At 50.3% G+C, this 15,313-nt stretch overlaps 1 protein-coding gene across 1 annotated transcript in view; it reads right to left on the minus strand.

The window, feature by feature from the left end:
* Positions 1–1,920: 1,920 nt before the first annotated feature.
* Positions 1,921–15,313, minus strand: part of LOC126534703 (phospholipid-transporting ATPase ABCA3-like) — a 133,960-nt gene continuing 120,567 nt past the window's right edge. Inside the window, exon 20 of the mRNA XM_072289498.1 lies at positions 1,921–3,197. Coding sequence (XP_072145599.1) covers positions 2,976–3,197 — 222 coding nt within the window. The 3' untranslated portion in view covers positions 1,921–2,975. The remainder of the gene's footprint in view (positions 3,198–15,313) is intronic.

The following is a 15,313-nucleotide window of genomic DNA, read 5'->3' on the forward strand; positions in this document are numbered from 1 at the left end:
ATTATTGGGTTTTCTCAACGGAAGAGCCAGTAACGACCAAAGAGCGCCAGGCACACGATAATGAGTTTAAAATAATGCAAGAACTGCAGATGTAACATGGTTTAGAAGTGGCCTAAAACCAATCACCGTATAAATGTTCAAGGAATTGTGTATTCAACGGCCCCTAAACCACCTCCGATATTTTTTCAACGTTTCAAGTGAGCAAGTGGATCGAGTTTACAATGCCGTCACGATCAACGATGCCAAATGCGGCAGCGGAATGCGCCGCGGGCACACACCACACACGCACGCCTTTCAGGTATCCCCAGCGCTCGTCGTGACGTTACCAGGGTGCGTCTGGTAATTTCACCAGGTGACCGACGCTGTAGTTTGGTAGAACAAGAACGTACGACTTTCGCTTAGTCGGCTAGCCGGCGTGCGCTCTCCTCACTCTTCCTTGTCGCGCGTGCGAATCCGTAACTACGGCCCGCAACACAATTGCTCGCGCTCCAACACAGTTGTGCTTAGTAGTCGGATTAAGCGCGTGAGTAGAATCCGACAGTGTGTTGCAGTGGCTAGAAGGAATCTGCGTGCGGCGCTAGGCTGCCGCAAAACCCACAGGCTGGCGCAACACAGGGTCAATGAGCGGCACGGGCCGACACGGCAGCAACAGCGGGCATCCGACAAGCGCGTAGTCGCGGTAACCGAAAGTGGACCGTGTTTTGAAAAGCGCGTTGGCGACGATGTATGTCACGTCACATTTGGAGGAGCACTCGACGAGGAAGAGAGAGGCCAGGCGGCGAGCGGTGCGTAAGCGATGAGCGAAACGAGCAAGGGCCGCGTTTCGATCACGAAACGCGCCCACCTCCGCTATTACGGCACCATTTCCAAAAATTATCGCGTCTACGACTTCGTTGCAGTCTCGTGCACCACTGCAACATCACAACTAAATTTCGACCTCGCCGTGTTTAAGGGGCCCTTTAACGACATGAAAATGATGAGTGACAGGTGCTATAGCTATCATCAGTTGGAAACGTTGGTAGTAGCAGCACTTTGCGAGCAGCACATCTGCCTCACTCATGCCTTTAGGGCAAGCGTCGGGAAGCACGCGCTCTAAATACAGCTCTCGACCCAGAGACCACTGATGAGAGGCTGTGTTCCTCATCTCTTTGGTGCATGACGTGCAGAACTCGAACATCATTTAAATAACAACCATTGTTTACTGTCAAATAGCTAGTCATTGTCAGGGAACATTGCTGAATGAACTGCAATTTTTGGCGGTGCGGTAAATGAAAGCGCTTGTTTCTTTGAGCTTCTAATGCATGACATTCCAGAAACATGGGGAGCACAGTCAACCTCCAGCCACGTTTACCACGCACGAGTGGTTCATCACCTCGTCAACAGGTATACGAGTGGGAGTGTGCGACTTCGTCCAAGCCTTTCTATTATCGCTATGTGGGCGTCTCGTTAGTTTTCTTCTTCCCTCCAAGCACCATGCTCAGGCCTTGCATAGGAGCGCTGCCAGCTGCATTTGTGCATACTGCACGAGATGCAGCATGGTGCACGAGATCAGACCAAACGAAAACCGCTGGCGTTTGTAGCGCGCACTTTCCAGGCCGTTTCCCTCAGACCAGACAAGAGCAGCACACCAGAGGGGGTATCATGCGGAACGCTGCCCCAGCTCTGCGCAACAGCCACATGCGCAGAGCCCAGTGCTGCGTTCATTTGGCCTCGAGTGTCCGCGGACACGCCCGTGTGATAACGTCACAAGAGGCTAGGGGCCTCTTGTGACGTTATCAGCATGATTAGAGCTTATCATGCAATGAACACGTAATGCATCACAGCATTACGTGATATCGGAAACTCAATTCGGGGTGGGCAAACGTCCCAGCGGCTGCATATCCCAATGTCTCACTTATTGATGGGGACGGACGCGAAAACTTGTCCGTATATTATTTCCTTTATTGAATAACTCAAGTACTAGAGAAAAGTTAACAGACAGGGAAGGTAGAAGTCGCTATGCGCGAGGATACGTTGGCGTAGTTAATAGTACTTATCAAGTATTAAATTTTCAGCCTTTTCCAAGATGTTCCAAAACGGAAGCGCTGTCGTGCGGTATCCTTTAAGGAGCGAGAAACGCCAAGCCAGCCTTGCTAAGAGAAGCCGTAATTTAACTGACTGAAAGCTGCGGGGATTTTCGGATCTGAATGTGTGACCATACAATGTGGCATCATTTAATTGCATACCAGCAAACTGTGCCAGAAAGCCCTAAGAAAAGCAGCAATACGTAGAAAAAGATTGGCTTCGTTCTAACAAGTCCATATTATACCTAACAAACAGTGCGTCAGTATGTATGTAGTGTTCACATATTGCTAACCACGTATAGTGCCGGAAACACAATGCAACATGGGCGTGTACCGCCACATACCACAAAGTGCAGCGTAATGCAGTCGTAAAATCTATGCCAGCCCATGACCACAATGACCTCCGCCAAGTAATAATAGTTTATCATGTCAGAATTATTCGCCACTGTTCTGTAAAATGCCCACATGCAAGTCCTTTTCATGTATGTTTTTCTGCTGTCGGCCCGGTAGTGGCCAAGGTATCCCATACACATTATAAAAAGCGCTTGGCAGTGAAATCAGAATGAAATTAACTTCATCGCACGAACAACTACGCCAACATTTCTTGTATCCCAATAGGAATCAAACCGCTTCGCAGGTATTTGGGTAAACATTTAAAGTGAGGCATCAACGCGGGTATCACGTTTCAGGAACAGCACAGCACAATACCAAACAAGAAAAAGGAAATCTCGCAAAATTGCGGAATGGAGGAGCGTCACAATATCGCGTGTTTTAGGACCTGTAGTTTAAACCAGCGTTCGACGTCCACGCTAGCGGTCCTGCAACACTTATTTCGGTCCATCGCATTTGTTCCTGTCCGCGCGCGCGCTAAACCACCCACGAACGAAGTTGGCCGACGATCTCCGGCTCGAGTTAGTCCTCTTCGTTTTCTTCGTCGGCGCCGTGCGAAGCTGCGGCCGCCATCATGCGGGCGCGGCCGCGCTCCCAACGGGCCAGAGCCGCGTACACGTGGTCCAGAGTGGTGGCGCTGATCAAGAGTTCGAGGACGTTGTGCTTGCGCTTGATCGACTCGGCCTGCGCGAACAATTCGCTCCACGGAAGGCCCGTGTCTGCCATGTGGTACTCCAGAAAGCCCTGCGACGCCGGAACAGGAAACGCCATGGGCAACGAGCGCTATCCAGGCGGCGCTTTGGCACGCTGAGTGCGTAACTACAATGCGCTGACACTGTCGGGTAAGCAGGCTACGAAACCAGCGTGACGCTTTGACCGTTTCCGACCCTTTTAGCAGGATCAACTCCAAATCCTTGGTCAATTTACGTGCGTCCGATCCTGGTGGGTGCGATCTTTCCAGCAATATTGTGCGTAATTTATATTAGGCCATTGCCCGTAACCTTCTAATCTCATGTATATGGCGATTATGTATAACGGAGAATAAAGATGAAGTAAAATTGCTTAACTCTAGTGTATCAATAGCAATTTTTCTTGAAATTTCAGTTGAATATTTGTACTCCACATTTGTCCAATATATTAGTTACTTGTACTGACAACAGTCAAATGTGTACATTGGTTGAATGGCACTCTAGTACTAAACAGTATTTTTCTTTGCAAGGTGGACAGACAATTGAATTCGAAGGACTTTTAGGGACATCGAGCCATAACACCAAGCCATGACTACTGTCGATAATTTCGCGGTAAGAGATTGAATGCTTCAATATAAAATCAAAAGTCGAACGGCCATTTACGGATTTTAGAATAGAAAAACCAGCGCCGTTGCGTATGTATGGAGTCACTGATCTTTTAGCATTTCTTATCAATTGAGCCGTTTTGGCGCAGTGGAGCTTCTTGAACCATGCTAACTTCACTTTTTGGCTCCCTAACGAGAACACACCGATCTTTACCGATAAATAGTTAAAGAGGCCTCAGAAGACGCTGTCAAAATCCATGACTTCACCAGACACTGGTGCGTGAACGCAGTTAATCCTTGGCCTAGACAGCGCCTCGTACTTCAAGCTTTCTTTGAACTTGAAAGCAAGACAGTCACGCAAGCACGTGCACGTGAAAGGCAGCCGTCTTTCACGGCACCTGTCTTTCACTATTGCACGTTTACTGCTTCAGCAAGCGTCGTCTCGCGTTAAGAGTGGCTTTTTACGTGTTGTAAAACGATAATTTACTGTTGCAGCTCAAGTTGTATTTTCTCTTAAGTGCTCATTTAAGGACTTTTATTTTGCTTTCCTTGAATGCTTTACTATGGCCAAAGTAGTGGGAAAACACCAGCCTGGGGCTCGTGCCTGTATACGTTTGTGTTGCCGAGCGATGGAGAGGTAGGACGTTTAGATAAAATATTTATAATGGAAGCTACGTTTACGGGATGCATAAACTTGCGATCGGAAAAGCTCCTCGTTAGCTACGATGCCGGCCGCTGAAAAGCACATTGCAGTGGCGTTTCATGTTCTTGTATGACCGCGACTTTGGCAAAATCTTTCCCGCAAACAAGATGTGATTGTTTCAGAAACCATGTCATCCGCGGCGGAATCTTATGTTCGCAAAGTGGCTCGGTCGTGGTCACGCACCACTGGGAGGCATGTCGCACGTTTCGCAAGGGATACGTGACAGCGGCTACCCTCGCGATAATCCCCAAATCTCTTAACCACCGTCATCGCCTACTCTGGTGCTCGGGTAGGCGCAGGGGTACAGGGGACCGAATATGTAGACTAGCGCGTTAGCTCGAGGGTCAACTAAACGAGCGACGACGTCCTCTTCCAACACCAACAACTCCCGCTATCCTTCACGAAATAGCAACAATTTCAATGCCAAAGTCATCCTTGCTCATCAGCACGGAGTTCGCAGAAAATACGCGCCGCCTGACTTAGGCAGTTCATTGCTGATTTCCCATTGAGACCTGATGACTATAGTTGGATTTGTCCGACGGCTCATACCGTTGCAATGTGGATGATCAGACGTGAAGAGTGAGTATTCCGTTATGCTTCAGGAACTGCTTAAATTTTCCTGCTGTGAACGTGGTTTCATGACCTGAACGGAACTTTCGTCGTTTGCCCGCAGCAAAAATGCTTTTTAATGATGTAATGTAGGCGTCGCTGTTTTCATTTTTTGCGAGGGAACGCCCATACATAGCAAGTGACATGGTCAATGGTCAAGTGGATGAATATTTGTGATATGCCGCATCCATAAAATCCTCAAATGACATTGCAAGGACATCGAAAAATTCTGCAGCTGGAGGCAGTGGCTCTAGTGACCCGTACCTCTTCCCTTTGGTCTTCGTGCATTTCTGGCATGTGTCGTATATGCCCAATGTAGTTGGAGACTTCGGCTATAACATATGGCCAATAATATTGCGGAGACAGGAGTGACAATGTCTTCTGCCCGCCGACATGCCAAAATTTTGATGAGCTTTCATTAGAATAGTTGAGCGCAGTTCATAAGGCACGTGTATCATCCTGAGGCCTTTATTTTTGACGATTACTATGCCGTTTTCTAGCGAGTACGTTCCTTTGGGGTGCTCGTTGTCACACACCTGAAAATGGGTGGGTGAGAATAGCTGCGCTACAGGAGCTCTGGAAGGAGCGTTAGCTTCGACATTGCTTATGGCTTTCTGATGTTTCATGTTCACCTCATACGTTGACAACTTTAACGACCACTACAAGAGCCAGCCCTGCGGAACTTTGATCATTCTTCAGCTACTGTAGTGTAGAATATTTTACAACGGGAACGGCTTCCCATAAATATACCAATGCGACTAATCAATCGCATCTGCGATGGCAAGACTTTTTGTGATGGCATAGTTAGCTTCGGTCCTGAGTAGTTTGCGGGAATAATAGGCAACGGGATGTTCATAGCTTTTTTCATTGGCTACTTTAGCACGGCATCAATCCCTTCACCACATGGATCGCAGTATACAGTACATGGTCTGGAAGCGTTGTATATTCGAAGCACTGGATCTTCACTTATGCGTTTCTTGAGTTCCAAAAAAGCTCGTTCGCATACTTCTGTCCGGGACAATTGAGTATCTTTGCGGGGCAGTTTTGTGAGTGGAAGAGCGATATTTCTTAAATGAGGGATGCCTTGACGGTAAGTGCTTACGGTTCCGAGAAAACGCTGCAGGTCTTTCTCTCGTTTGGGCGTTGGAAAATTCAGCATCGCATCAACGTCGCTTTGCTTATGTGCCACAGTTCCTTGTCAAACTTTGTGGCCCAAATACTCGATGCTAGACTTGGCAGTCACGAACTTTTGGTGTTTCATATTTACATTCTAGACCCTAAAAGCTTTCAGTAGTTCCTCGAGATGTCGAAGATGGTCGTCAAATAGGTCTGAGTACACGACAACGTCGTCAAAGTAATTGATTACTATACTGAGCCTATGTTTCGCTATTATTGACTTCATGGATCTTTCAAATGTAGCAGGAGCGTTATTTCACACGAACGGCATCCCCGGCCATTCGCAACGGCCATTAGTCGTGAAAAATTCAGTTTTCTGAATGTCGTCAGGATGCATTCGGACATGCCAGTATGCGGAAATTACATCCAATGTAGTTGCATTGCATTTCCAAAGTGGTCAAGGAAACCGCCAATCCGTGGGATTTGCTAATAATCGGGCACCGTTAGAAAGTTCAACTTGCGGTAGACAATACAAAAACGAGTGCGTCCCTCACCTTTCTTTTCCCGCTAGAATGAGCGGTGCGGCGTAGGAGGACAATGATGGTATCACAACACCTTGCTTAACAAAGATGCCAACTTGCTTTTCTGTTTCTGTATTTCTGTCTTGCCTTATTGCGAGCATCTGCATAGTGCTCGACGAATTGGAACAGCATTGGAAAGTGCAATCTTATGATACTCAATAGAGATGCATCTAATATCCGTTAGCGATTCAGAGAAGATATATTTATATTTGTTCGACATTCGAGTATAGCATCTTGCCGTTCGGCCAAATCCTTCTTCTTTAGGGGTTTGATTAGAGAGGCTGTAGCGCTTTCGTTATGGTTTTGATTGCGTAAGTTCGAAACATCACGTGCTTGCGTGACTGTCTTGCTTTCAAGTTCAAAGAAAGCTTGAAGTACGAGGCGCTGTCTAGGCCAAGGATTAACTGCGTTCTCAGGCCTCGCAGCAAGTGCGCAACCACTTTCTTTGTGCTGTTTCCGATCTGCAGATGAATGATTACGTGACCCACAGTTCGAATGCTTGATGTAACTTGTTGAACTGTTTTGCTAGCGTCTCTCATAAACTGAACTCGGAGCTGTCTGTACGCAGCCTCATTGATACAAGTAATCGTTGCTCCCTTATTGAGAGTTGTAGTGATTCTTTTTTCGTCGATGAGAGCTTCCGAGAGTATTAGTGAAACTACGGGTTGCTCTTTCCGTTTCCCGATACAGTCTCAAAAGCAGACACTTCACCACGGCGCGGACATTGCACCATTAAAATTGTCGAGGGAAACCAGCAGCTGAGCAGCATCTGCATTCTTTTCGTGGAATACGCAGGCTAGATGTCAGAGTTGAGTGATGCAGTGGCTTGGAGAGAATTGGATCTTTTGGCAGTGTGCTGAGAGTTTGAGGGAAGGAAAGTCCTCTCACCCGTTTCATGGATGCCTCGACCTTTTGGGAAGTGGCGAGCCACTCTGATGGTGAGGTGAAAGCCAGTCCAGTTAGCGCTAATTCTACTCTGGGAGGAACACCATCAGTCAATCCACAGGTGACGTGGCACTCTGTAACGTCGGCCAAGGCACCAAGTCGTCTTTTGTTGTCGTAGTATTCCTTGATGGCCTGTCCACTCTTCAGCCTCTGGTAAATGAATAGCGGGAAGGCATCTCCATTGGTCGTGGCGAAGCAGTCCTGCGTGCCGCGCTCATGCCTTCCTTTGATTCGCTGTTGCCAATTACCTCTGTCAGGGGCCACATGAATGCTTCCCCTTAGATGTACTCGTTGAAGTGACTGACCCGATAGCACTGCGTCCACGATGTTTCTGCCGCCTTCATCTCGAAAAGAGGGAGCCACTTGTCGACGGGGATATCTTCTGGCGTTCCTTTGTACTTCGGAATGGTAGGCGGAGGCTTCAGGGTAGCCGTGGCAGGTCCATCGGGTTGGTCCTGTCGACTTGTGTGACGTCAGAAGCAAGAGACGTGCCATGGCTTACACGCGATACTTTTATTCTACAGCTCGCGCACTTCTTCGTCGTCCACTTTCCAACCATCGCGTTCAATTGGCACACACACACACACACACACACACACAAAGATATATATATATATATATATATATATATATATATATATTGCTACGGAACATTCGGCACAGTGAGGCTGCACTGAGGAGGAAGAAGAGGACGTGGGCCAGCTTGATATAGCATCGCCATTTTGGCCTTCCGTTAGCTTCCTTGTACATAAATTGTATTAAGTATTGGGTTCCAGCTACACGTAACATTAATTTGGTGGAGGTGGACGTTCCCCGTACCCGTCATGGAGCTTCGCAGCGGTCGCAACGGTGACAGTGTAACTTCGGCTCCGGCCGGCGGCACTTCATCTACGCAACCGTCTCCGCCTGCAGCCCCGACCTACGTCGCCGTTTCCCCCCCTCGGGGTCCTGGTGTTTTCAACGGAGTCGGCAGTCCTGATGTTCACGACTGGCTCCACTTATACGACCGTGTCAGCACCAGTCACAGGTGGGATCCGACTATTATGCTTGCGAACGTTCTTTTCTACCTCGACGGAGCTCTACTTGCATGGTTCCAGACTCACGAAGAGGAAATCTCGAGCTGGGATCTCTTCAAAGAGAAGCTCCGCGACCCCTTTGGCAATCCGTTCGGTCGCCAAGTCAATGCCAAGAAAGCCCTTGCCACACGTGTACAGACGTCGACCGAGTCCTACATGTCGTACATTCTCGACGTCTTGGCCCTTTGTGCCAAGGTTGACCCTACCATGTCTGAGGACGATAAGGTTAGTCGCGTCCTCAAAGGCAATGCTGACGACGCCTTCAACTTACTGGTGTTTACGAACGTCACCAGCATCGATGCGATCCTCAAGGAGTGCCGCCGTCTCGAGCATGCCAAAAGCCACCGGGTATCCCAGCACATCACGCGACTTCCCAACACAGCTGCTACGTCATCCTGTGACGATCTCTTCCACCAGCCGTCGCGATGTGACAACTTGACCCGCATCGTTCGTCGTGAGCTCGAAGCGGCACAACCGGCGGCCCCTTCATTCACGTCACCTGATCATTCTCCGGTGACAATCTCCTTGATCCAGGCCGTCGTCCGTCAAGAGGTGTGTCCAACGTCGGCCTGCAATCCATTCGTTCCATACGCTCGGAACCTCTCTCTCCACGCACGTCCCCACCGCGTTCTTCTTACTCCTCTTACGGACAGCGCAACCCATCCGAATGGCGAACCGTGGACGACAAGCCGATCTGTTTTGACTGCCGACGCATTGGACATGTCGCTCGCCACTGCCGCAGCCGCTGGACTTCTCCGATACGCTATTCTCCTGATTAACACCCTCGCCCCTCCAGCGCGTCCTTTTCCTTCGCCCCTTCTATGCCCGCTCCATCATCTGACCCTGCGACACCTTTGACCCGACCCCGCTACTCCCGCTCGCCTTCTCCCTCCCGTCGTCAACCTCGTTCGCCCCCGTCATGCCGTGCTCCTTCTCGGACCTACTCACCGCACCCGCGACCGGAAAACTAGACAGTGCAGCTTCTGGAGGTGAAGCTGCAACGACGACATTGGCTCAAAATCCTCGCTTCACCTTACCCACGAACAAGAATCTTTTGGACGTTCTCGTCGACAATGCTCCTTTGTGCGCGTTGATTGACACCGGGGTGCATGTGTCCATTATGAGTGCTGCTCTTCGCCGTCGGCTCAAGAAAGCTCTGACGCCCGCCCCGAACCTACTTGTACAAGTCGCCGACGGAGGGACTGTCGCTATTGTTGGCATGTGCTCTGCCCGACTCACCATTGCTGAGAGACACACCATCGTTCTCTTCACAGTCACCGAGCATTGCCCTCACGAAATCATTCTCGATCTGGATTTTCTTGCCAATCATTCTGCCCTCATTGACTGTTTGGCCGGCTCACTTCGCCTTGACTTGCCTCTTCTTGCCGAACCTGTGGACCCGCCTCCAAGACGTTTGAGTTGCATGGATTTTATTCGCCTACCGCCTCAATCTGTGACGCACGTCGACTTGTCCTCACCAGCTGTACCTGACGGTAATTACGCGGTCGCACCAATTCCGGCAGTTATACTTACACATGGTGTTACCGTGCCGCACACTGTGCTGACAATTACTGGCAACCGCAACTGCCTTCCCCTTGTCAATTTCGCGCTAACAGCGCGAGTTCTGTCTCAAGGGATTTCATTGGCTATAATTAGCGCTTTGCACGATGATGAGATCGAGGCATTCACAGTGGAAGGTCGTCACAGCTCAGCTCATACCGTGACGTCATCGCACGGTAATGACGTCGACATTGAGAAGATGGTTTTCTCTGACCTTACACCTGTTCAAGCTGAAGCCCTTTGCCGCGTTCTTGACGGCTATCACGACATTTTTGCCTTTGACAATCGACCCTTAGGTCAAACGTCCATCGTGACCCATCGCATAAACACTGGCGATGCGAACCCTATTCACCGACGTCCATATCGTGTTTCTGCGTCCGAACGAGCTGTTATCCAACAGGAAGTCAGAAAGATGCTTGCAAGTGACATTATCGAGCCTTCCTGTAGTCCCTGGGCTTCTCCCGTCGTACTTGTCAAAAAGAAGGATGGAACGTGGCGGGAACAAAAGGGAACAGCCAACATACGGGGCGAAGTTCAAATCTGTACCCATCGTCTAGCACCGATCTCCATGCGGGAGCTGAAGAGCAGGTGACTGGCTGTATGGGTGTCCATTTGGATCCCTGTTTGCACAAAGTATAAAGGTTCGCCGTAACCTTACGCACACATACCAACTCAGAGACAACGTAGTAAAGTACCCGTCTCTAAGAAAGGGAGGCAGCGATTGCGAGCATTGCTGCCGCTGGATGTCGTGGCCCAAGTTCGCCGTTTGTCTGGAGGACCCTCGACGATGGCAGGAGCCTAAGCTGGACTGGATCCCAGTTTAACGTGGCGCTTAGCTACGTCGCTCAACACGACCCCAGTTGGCTGGTTACCGATAGTAGCGACTCTTCAGTACTTACCTTAGTTGCGACCGCGTGTAATAGGCTTTGCCCGAATAGGATGCTAATTTCGCCCGTGTTGTAGATCCAACATACACGAGAGGAACTTGTCACCCGTTTGGCTTAACCAAATCCCGAAGGCCATGACATGGACAAACGCGCGGAAGCGCTACGCAAAGACTCGGGAGTGTTCCTAATGCTGACCAGCCCGCTCGCTTGAAAGAGTGGGAGTGGGATACCTACAGGCGAGGCCGCTCAGGCGAGCTACGCAACATTTTGTGTACTACAGTCCCCCTGCTGCTCTGAACCAGCTTTCTTTCTTGAATATGGACACATGGATCGTCAAATGTAGCTGGTGACGTCATCAATGGCGGATCTACTAAATGAAGGGCACGACAACGGTTACTTGAGAGGCACTGTGGTTACTGCCCAAATTTCCTTTGTTTTAGAAGTGATGAGCGATTTTCGTTAGTAGTGCTATGCCCTGGAAATTCTTTTATTGTTCTTCACCAGTGTTCTGTGATTTCGATTCCGTTGTCTGAAGACATTGAGGATAGGCCAACGATTGCTCAAATGCTGCAAGCAATCCTAGACAATAAAGCTGCCTGAAATACAACACTGAGTCGACGAGCGAAAGACCTGAGAACCGTTAGGACCGATAGCAGGAGCACTCGCAGCTTTCTTTATCCTCCTTTTCTTTTTCTTCAAATATCTGAGCTCGCAGCATGAGGCACGAAACACACATGCCATGTATAAAAGGCGGCCGAGGAAGATGACGATGGCTGCTATGGGGCTCCCTCTGTTTACGAGAAGAGCAGCGGTGCAGCGAAGTCCAAGAAACAGCTTTTGAAGCCATGCTATAGCGTAGATCCGTCGTTTCAGTGGTTGTAAAGTCGTTGAAAAAGAATTCTGGTGGCCAGGTCGCAAGGTAGGCAGGTTTGACCCTGTCTATTGCCACGACATTTTCACGTCCATTGATGTCGATGGTAACAGAGTTTTCTGGCCGCTTGAGTACCTTGAAAGGACTGTCACTGGGAGGCGTAAGGGATAGTCGGATGCCTTTACATCGTACGAAAACGTGACTCTCTGTAGGTGTGTCTCTGCTGAGAAAAAGATTACTAAAGGAGGCAACTTTTCTAAAGCAAGGATTTAAGTGTGCAAGCAGGAAGCCTGGCCGATCAAAATAGCTGTCTGGATTGGGTTTGGCAATGGTAGCTGGTGCGAAAAATTCACCGGGCAACCGCAATGTTGTGTCATACAGCAGCTCCGCATCTGCGCAGCTCAGGTCTTCCTTGGAAAAGGAGCGAACGCCTAACAGGATGAGAGGAAGCTCTTTAGCTCAGGAAAAGCGAACCTGGCGCCCCATCAAAGCGGCTTTAAGTGAACGGTGAAGGCGTTGAACCATTCCATTGGCCCATTGGTGATACGCGGTAGTTGGGATATGGCGGCAGCCAAGCAGGCACGTGAGTTCGCGGAAAAGATCACACTAGAACTGTCGGCCGCGATCGATTACAACAACGCCGGGGCGTTCGAAGCGTGAGGTCTAGCCACTGACAAATGCTGAAGCCACTATAAGTTTCGTTATGTCAGTGAGAGATAATGCTTCAGGCCAGCAAGTATAACAGTATGCACAAGTGAGTATGTAGCCAGCACCTCGGAAATAGAGGCAGTGTGCGAACGATGTCGATGTGAATGTGATCGAGCCGGACGCCAGGTGGACGAAAGGAGTGAATTGGCGTCTTCGTGTGTTGTTTTGTCTTGGAGCGTTGACAGTGAAGGCATTCGCGATCCCAATGGCGTAAGTCGGAGTTCACACTCGGCCACACAAAGCGGGAAGTAATTAGACGCTCGGTGGTACGAACTGCGGAATGACTTGCGCCGTGTAGCTTGTCAAATACTTGATGGCGGAGGAACGAAACTGCGTGTTCGGCCCGTTGACACTTCGCAAGTGATAGTGCCTGAGAAAATTAGAAGGGGCACGTCATACAACGCTAATGACGTAGCGGAAGACCGGAGGTTCCGAAGCTCGACGTCTGAACGCTGCGCCGCGGCATCCAAATCCAGTGTAGCCTGGATATTGCGTCAATACGGGATAAGGTACCTGCGGCTGCGTTGACAAGCCCTTCAATGTATCGTATGTCCACGGTAAACTCAGAAGAAATTTAGATGCAGTATTTGTCATGCGGTATAAGTGTAATGATCACCGAAAAACGCGAATGACAGATACTTGTGATCTGTGAGAATGTGAAAGCTTGTACCTTTTTCTTGGGGTCCTGGTCATTCCGCATCTTTCTCGCGGCTGACTACTCTCCTTACAACGCCTCCAATTTTGTCCCACTTCGACCCGTCTGCCTCAACGGAAGTTCGAACTGATGCCAGTGGTCACGGCATAGGAGCAGTGTTAGCACAGCGCCAGCGTGGACATGATCGCGTTATAGCCTACGCCAGCCAACTTCTATCACCCGCAGAGTGCAATTATTCAATCACAAAGCGCGAGTGCCTCGCTCTTGTGTGGGCTGTTGCGAAATTTCGTCCATACTTGTACGAACGCGCCTTCTGTGTCATCACTGATCACCACGCTCTCTGCTGGCTATCCTCGCTCAAGGACCCCACGCGACGACTCGCTCGCTGGGTGTTACGCCTGCAAGAACATACCTTCTCTGTGGTATATAAGACGGGACGCTTGCACCAGGATGCCGATTGTTTGTCCCGCTACCCCGTCGACAAACCGGCTGATGCGGACGCCATCGCTTGCGTTTTCTCTGTGTCCCAGTTGCTTGAAATCGGCAACGAGCAACGCCGCGATCCTTCATTACGAGCCCTCATCGACCATCTGGAGTCAACGCCTGGCGACGCCTCTCTCCGGATGTTTCTCCTGAAGGAGGGGACATTACACCGCCTCAATCTCGATCCACACGGCCTTGACCTTCTGCTCGTAATTTCATCACACCTGCGTTGGACTGTCCTCCAACAACTTCACGACGCTCCCTTGGCTGGACACTTGAGCGTCTCGCGCACATACGACCGTGTACGCCGTCGATTCTTTTGGCCGGGTCTCGCCCGCTCTGTGCGGCGCAACGTTGCCGCTTGTGAGCCCTGTCAGCGCCGGAAGAAACCCTCCACACCTCCAGCTGGATGTCTCCAGCCGATCGACATCCCACCGGAACCCTTTTTCCGTGTTGGTCTAGACCTTCTTGGACCGTTTCCTCTCTCGGGCTCCGGAAATAAATGGGTCGCCGTCGCTACTGATTACGCTACGCGGTACGCAATCACCAGAGCCCTTCCGACAAGTTGGGCTACTGAAGTTGCTGACTTTCTGCTCTATGACATCATTTTAGTGTACGGTGCTCCGCGCCAATTACTCACTGACCGTGGCCGCAGCTTTCTGTCAGCAGTCGTCGAGGACATCCTCCGCTCCTGCTCGACAAAGCACAAGTTCAGCACGTCCTACCACACACAGACCAACGGCCTCACGGAGCGCTTCAACCGGACCATCACCGGCATGCTTTCAAAGTACGTTGCGACCGACCACCACGACTGGGATCTTCACTTACCATATGTCACGTTCGCGTATAATTCATCGCGTCACGACACCGCCGCCTATTCACCATTCTATCTCCTATACGGCCGAGAACCCGCGTTGCACTTGGACACTTTGTTGCCCTCGGCCACACGTTCAGCCATTGATTACGCCCGCGACGCAATCGAACACGTCGACCACACGCGCCAACTCGCCCGCACCCGTCTCGAGGACTCACAGGAGCATCAGAGACGCCTCTATGATTGCCACCATCGCGACGTGCACTTTACTCCGGGTTCTCTGGTGCTTCTCTGGTCACCCATTCGACGTGTGGGCCTTTCCGAAAAGCAGCTGTCACGCTACACTGACCCATACCGTGTGGTGCGACAAGTGACCGATGTCACGTATGAAGACATCCCCCGCCGACCTGTCAGCGTTATCGTCGGCTGCAAGTGACATCGTTCACGTGGCGAGACTAAAGCCATACCAGACACCTTTCACCGCGGATGTGTAGATTAAGCACCGGGACGGTGCTTCTACTGCCGGGGGTGATGCTAGGGAATAGCCGCCACAGTGAG

Source organism: Dermacentor andersoni, chromosome 7, assembly GCF_023375885.2.
Source record: "Dermacentor andersoni chromosome 7, qqDerAnde1_hic_scaffold, whole genome shotgun sequence".
Lineage (NCBI taxonomy): Eukaryota > Metazoa > Arthropoda > Arachnida > Ixodida > Ixodidae > Dermacentor > Dermacentor andersoni.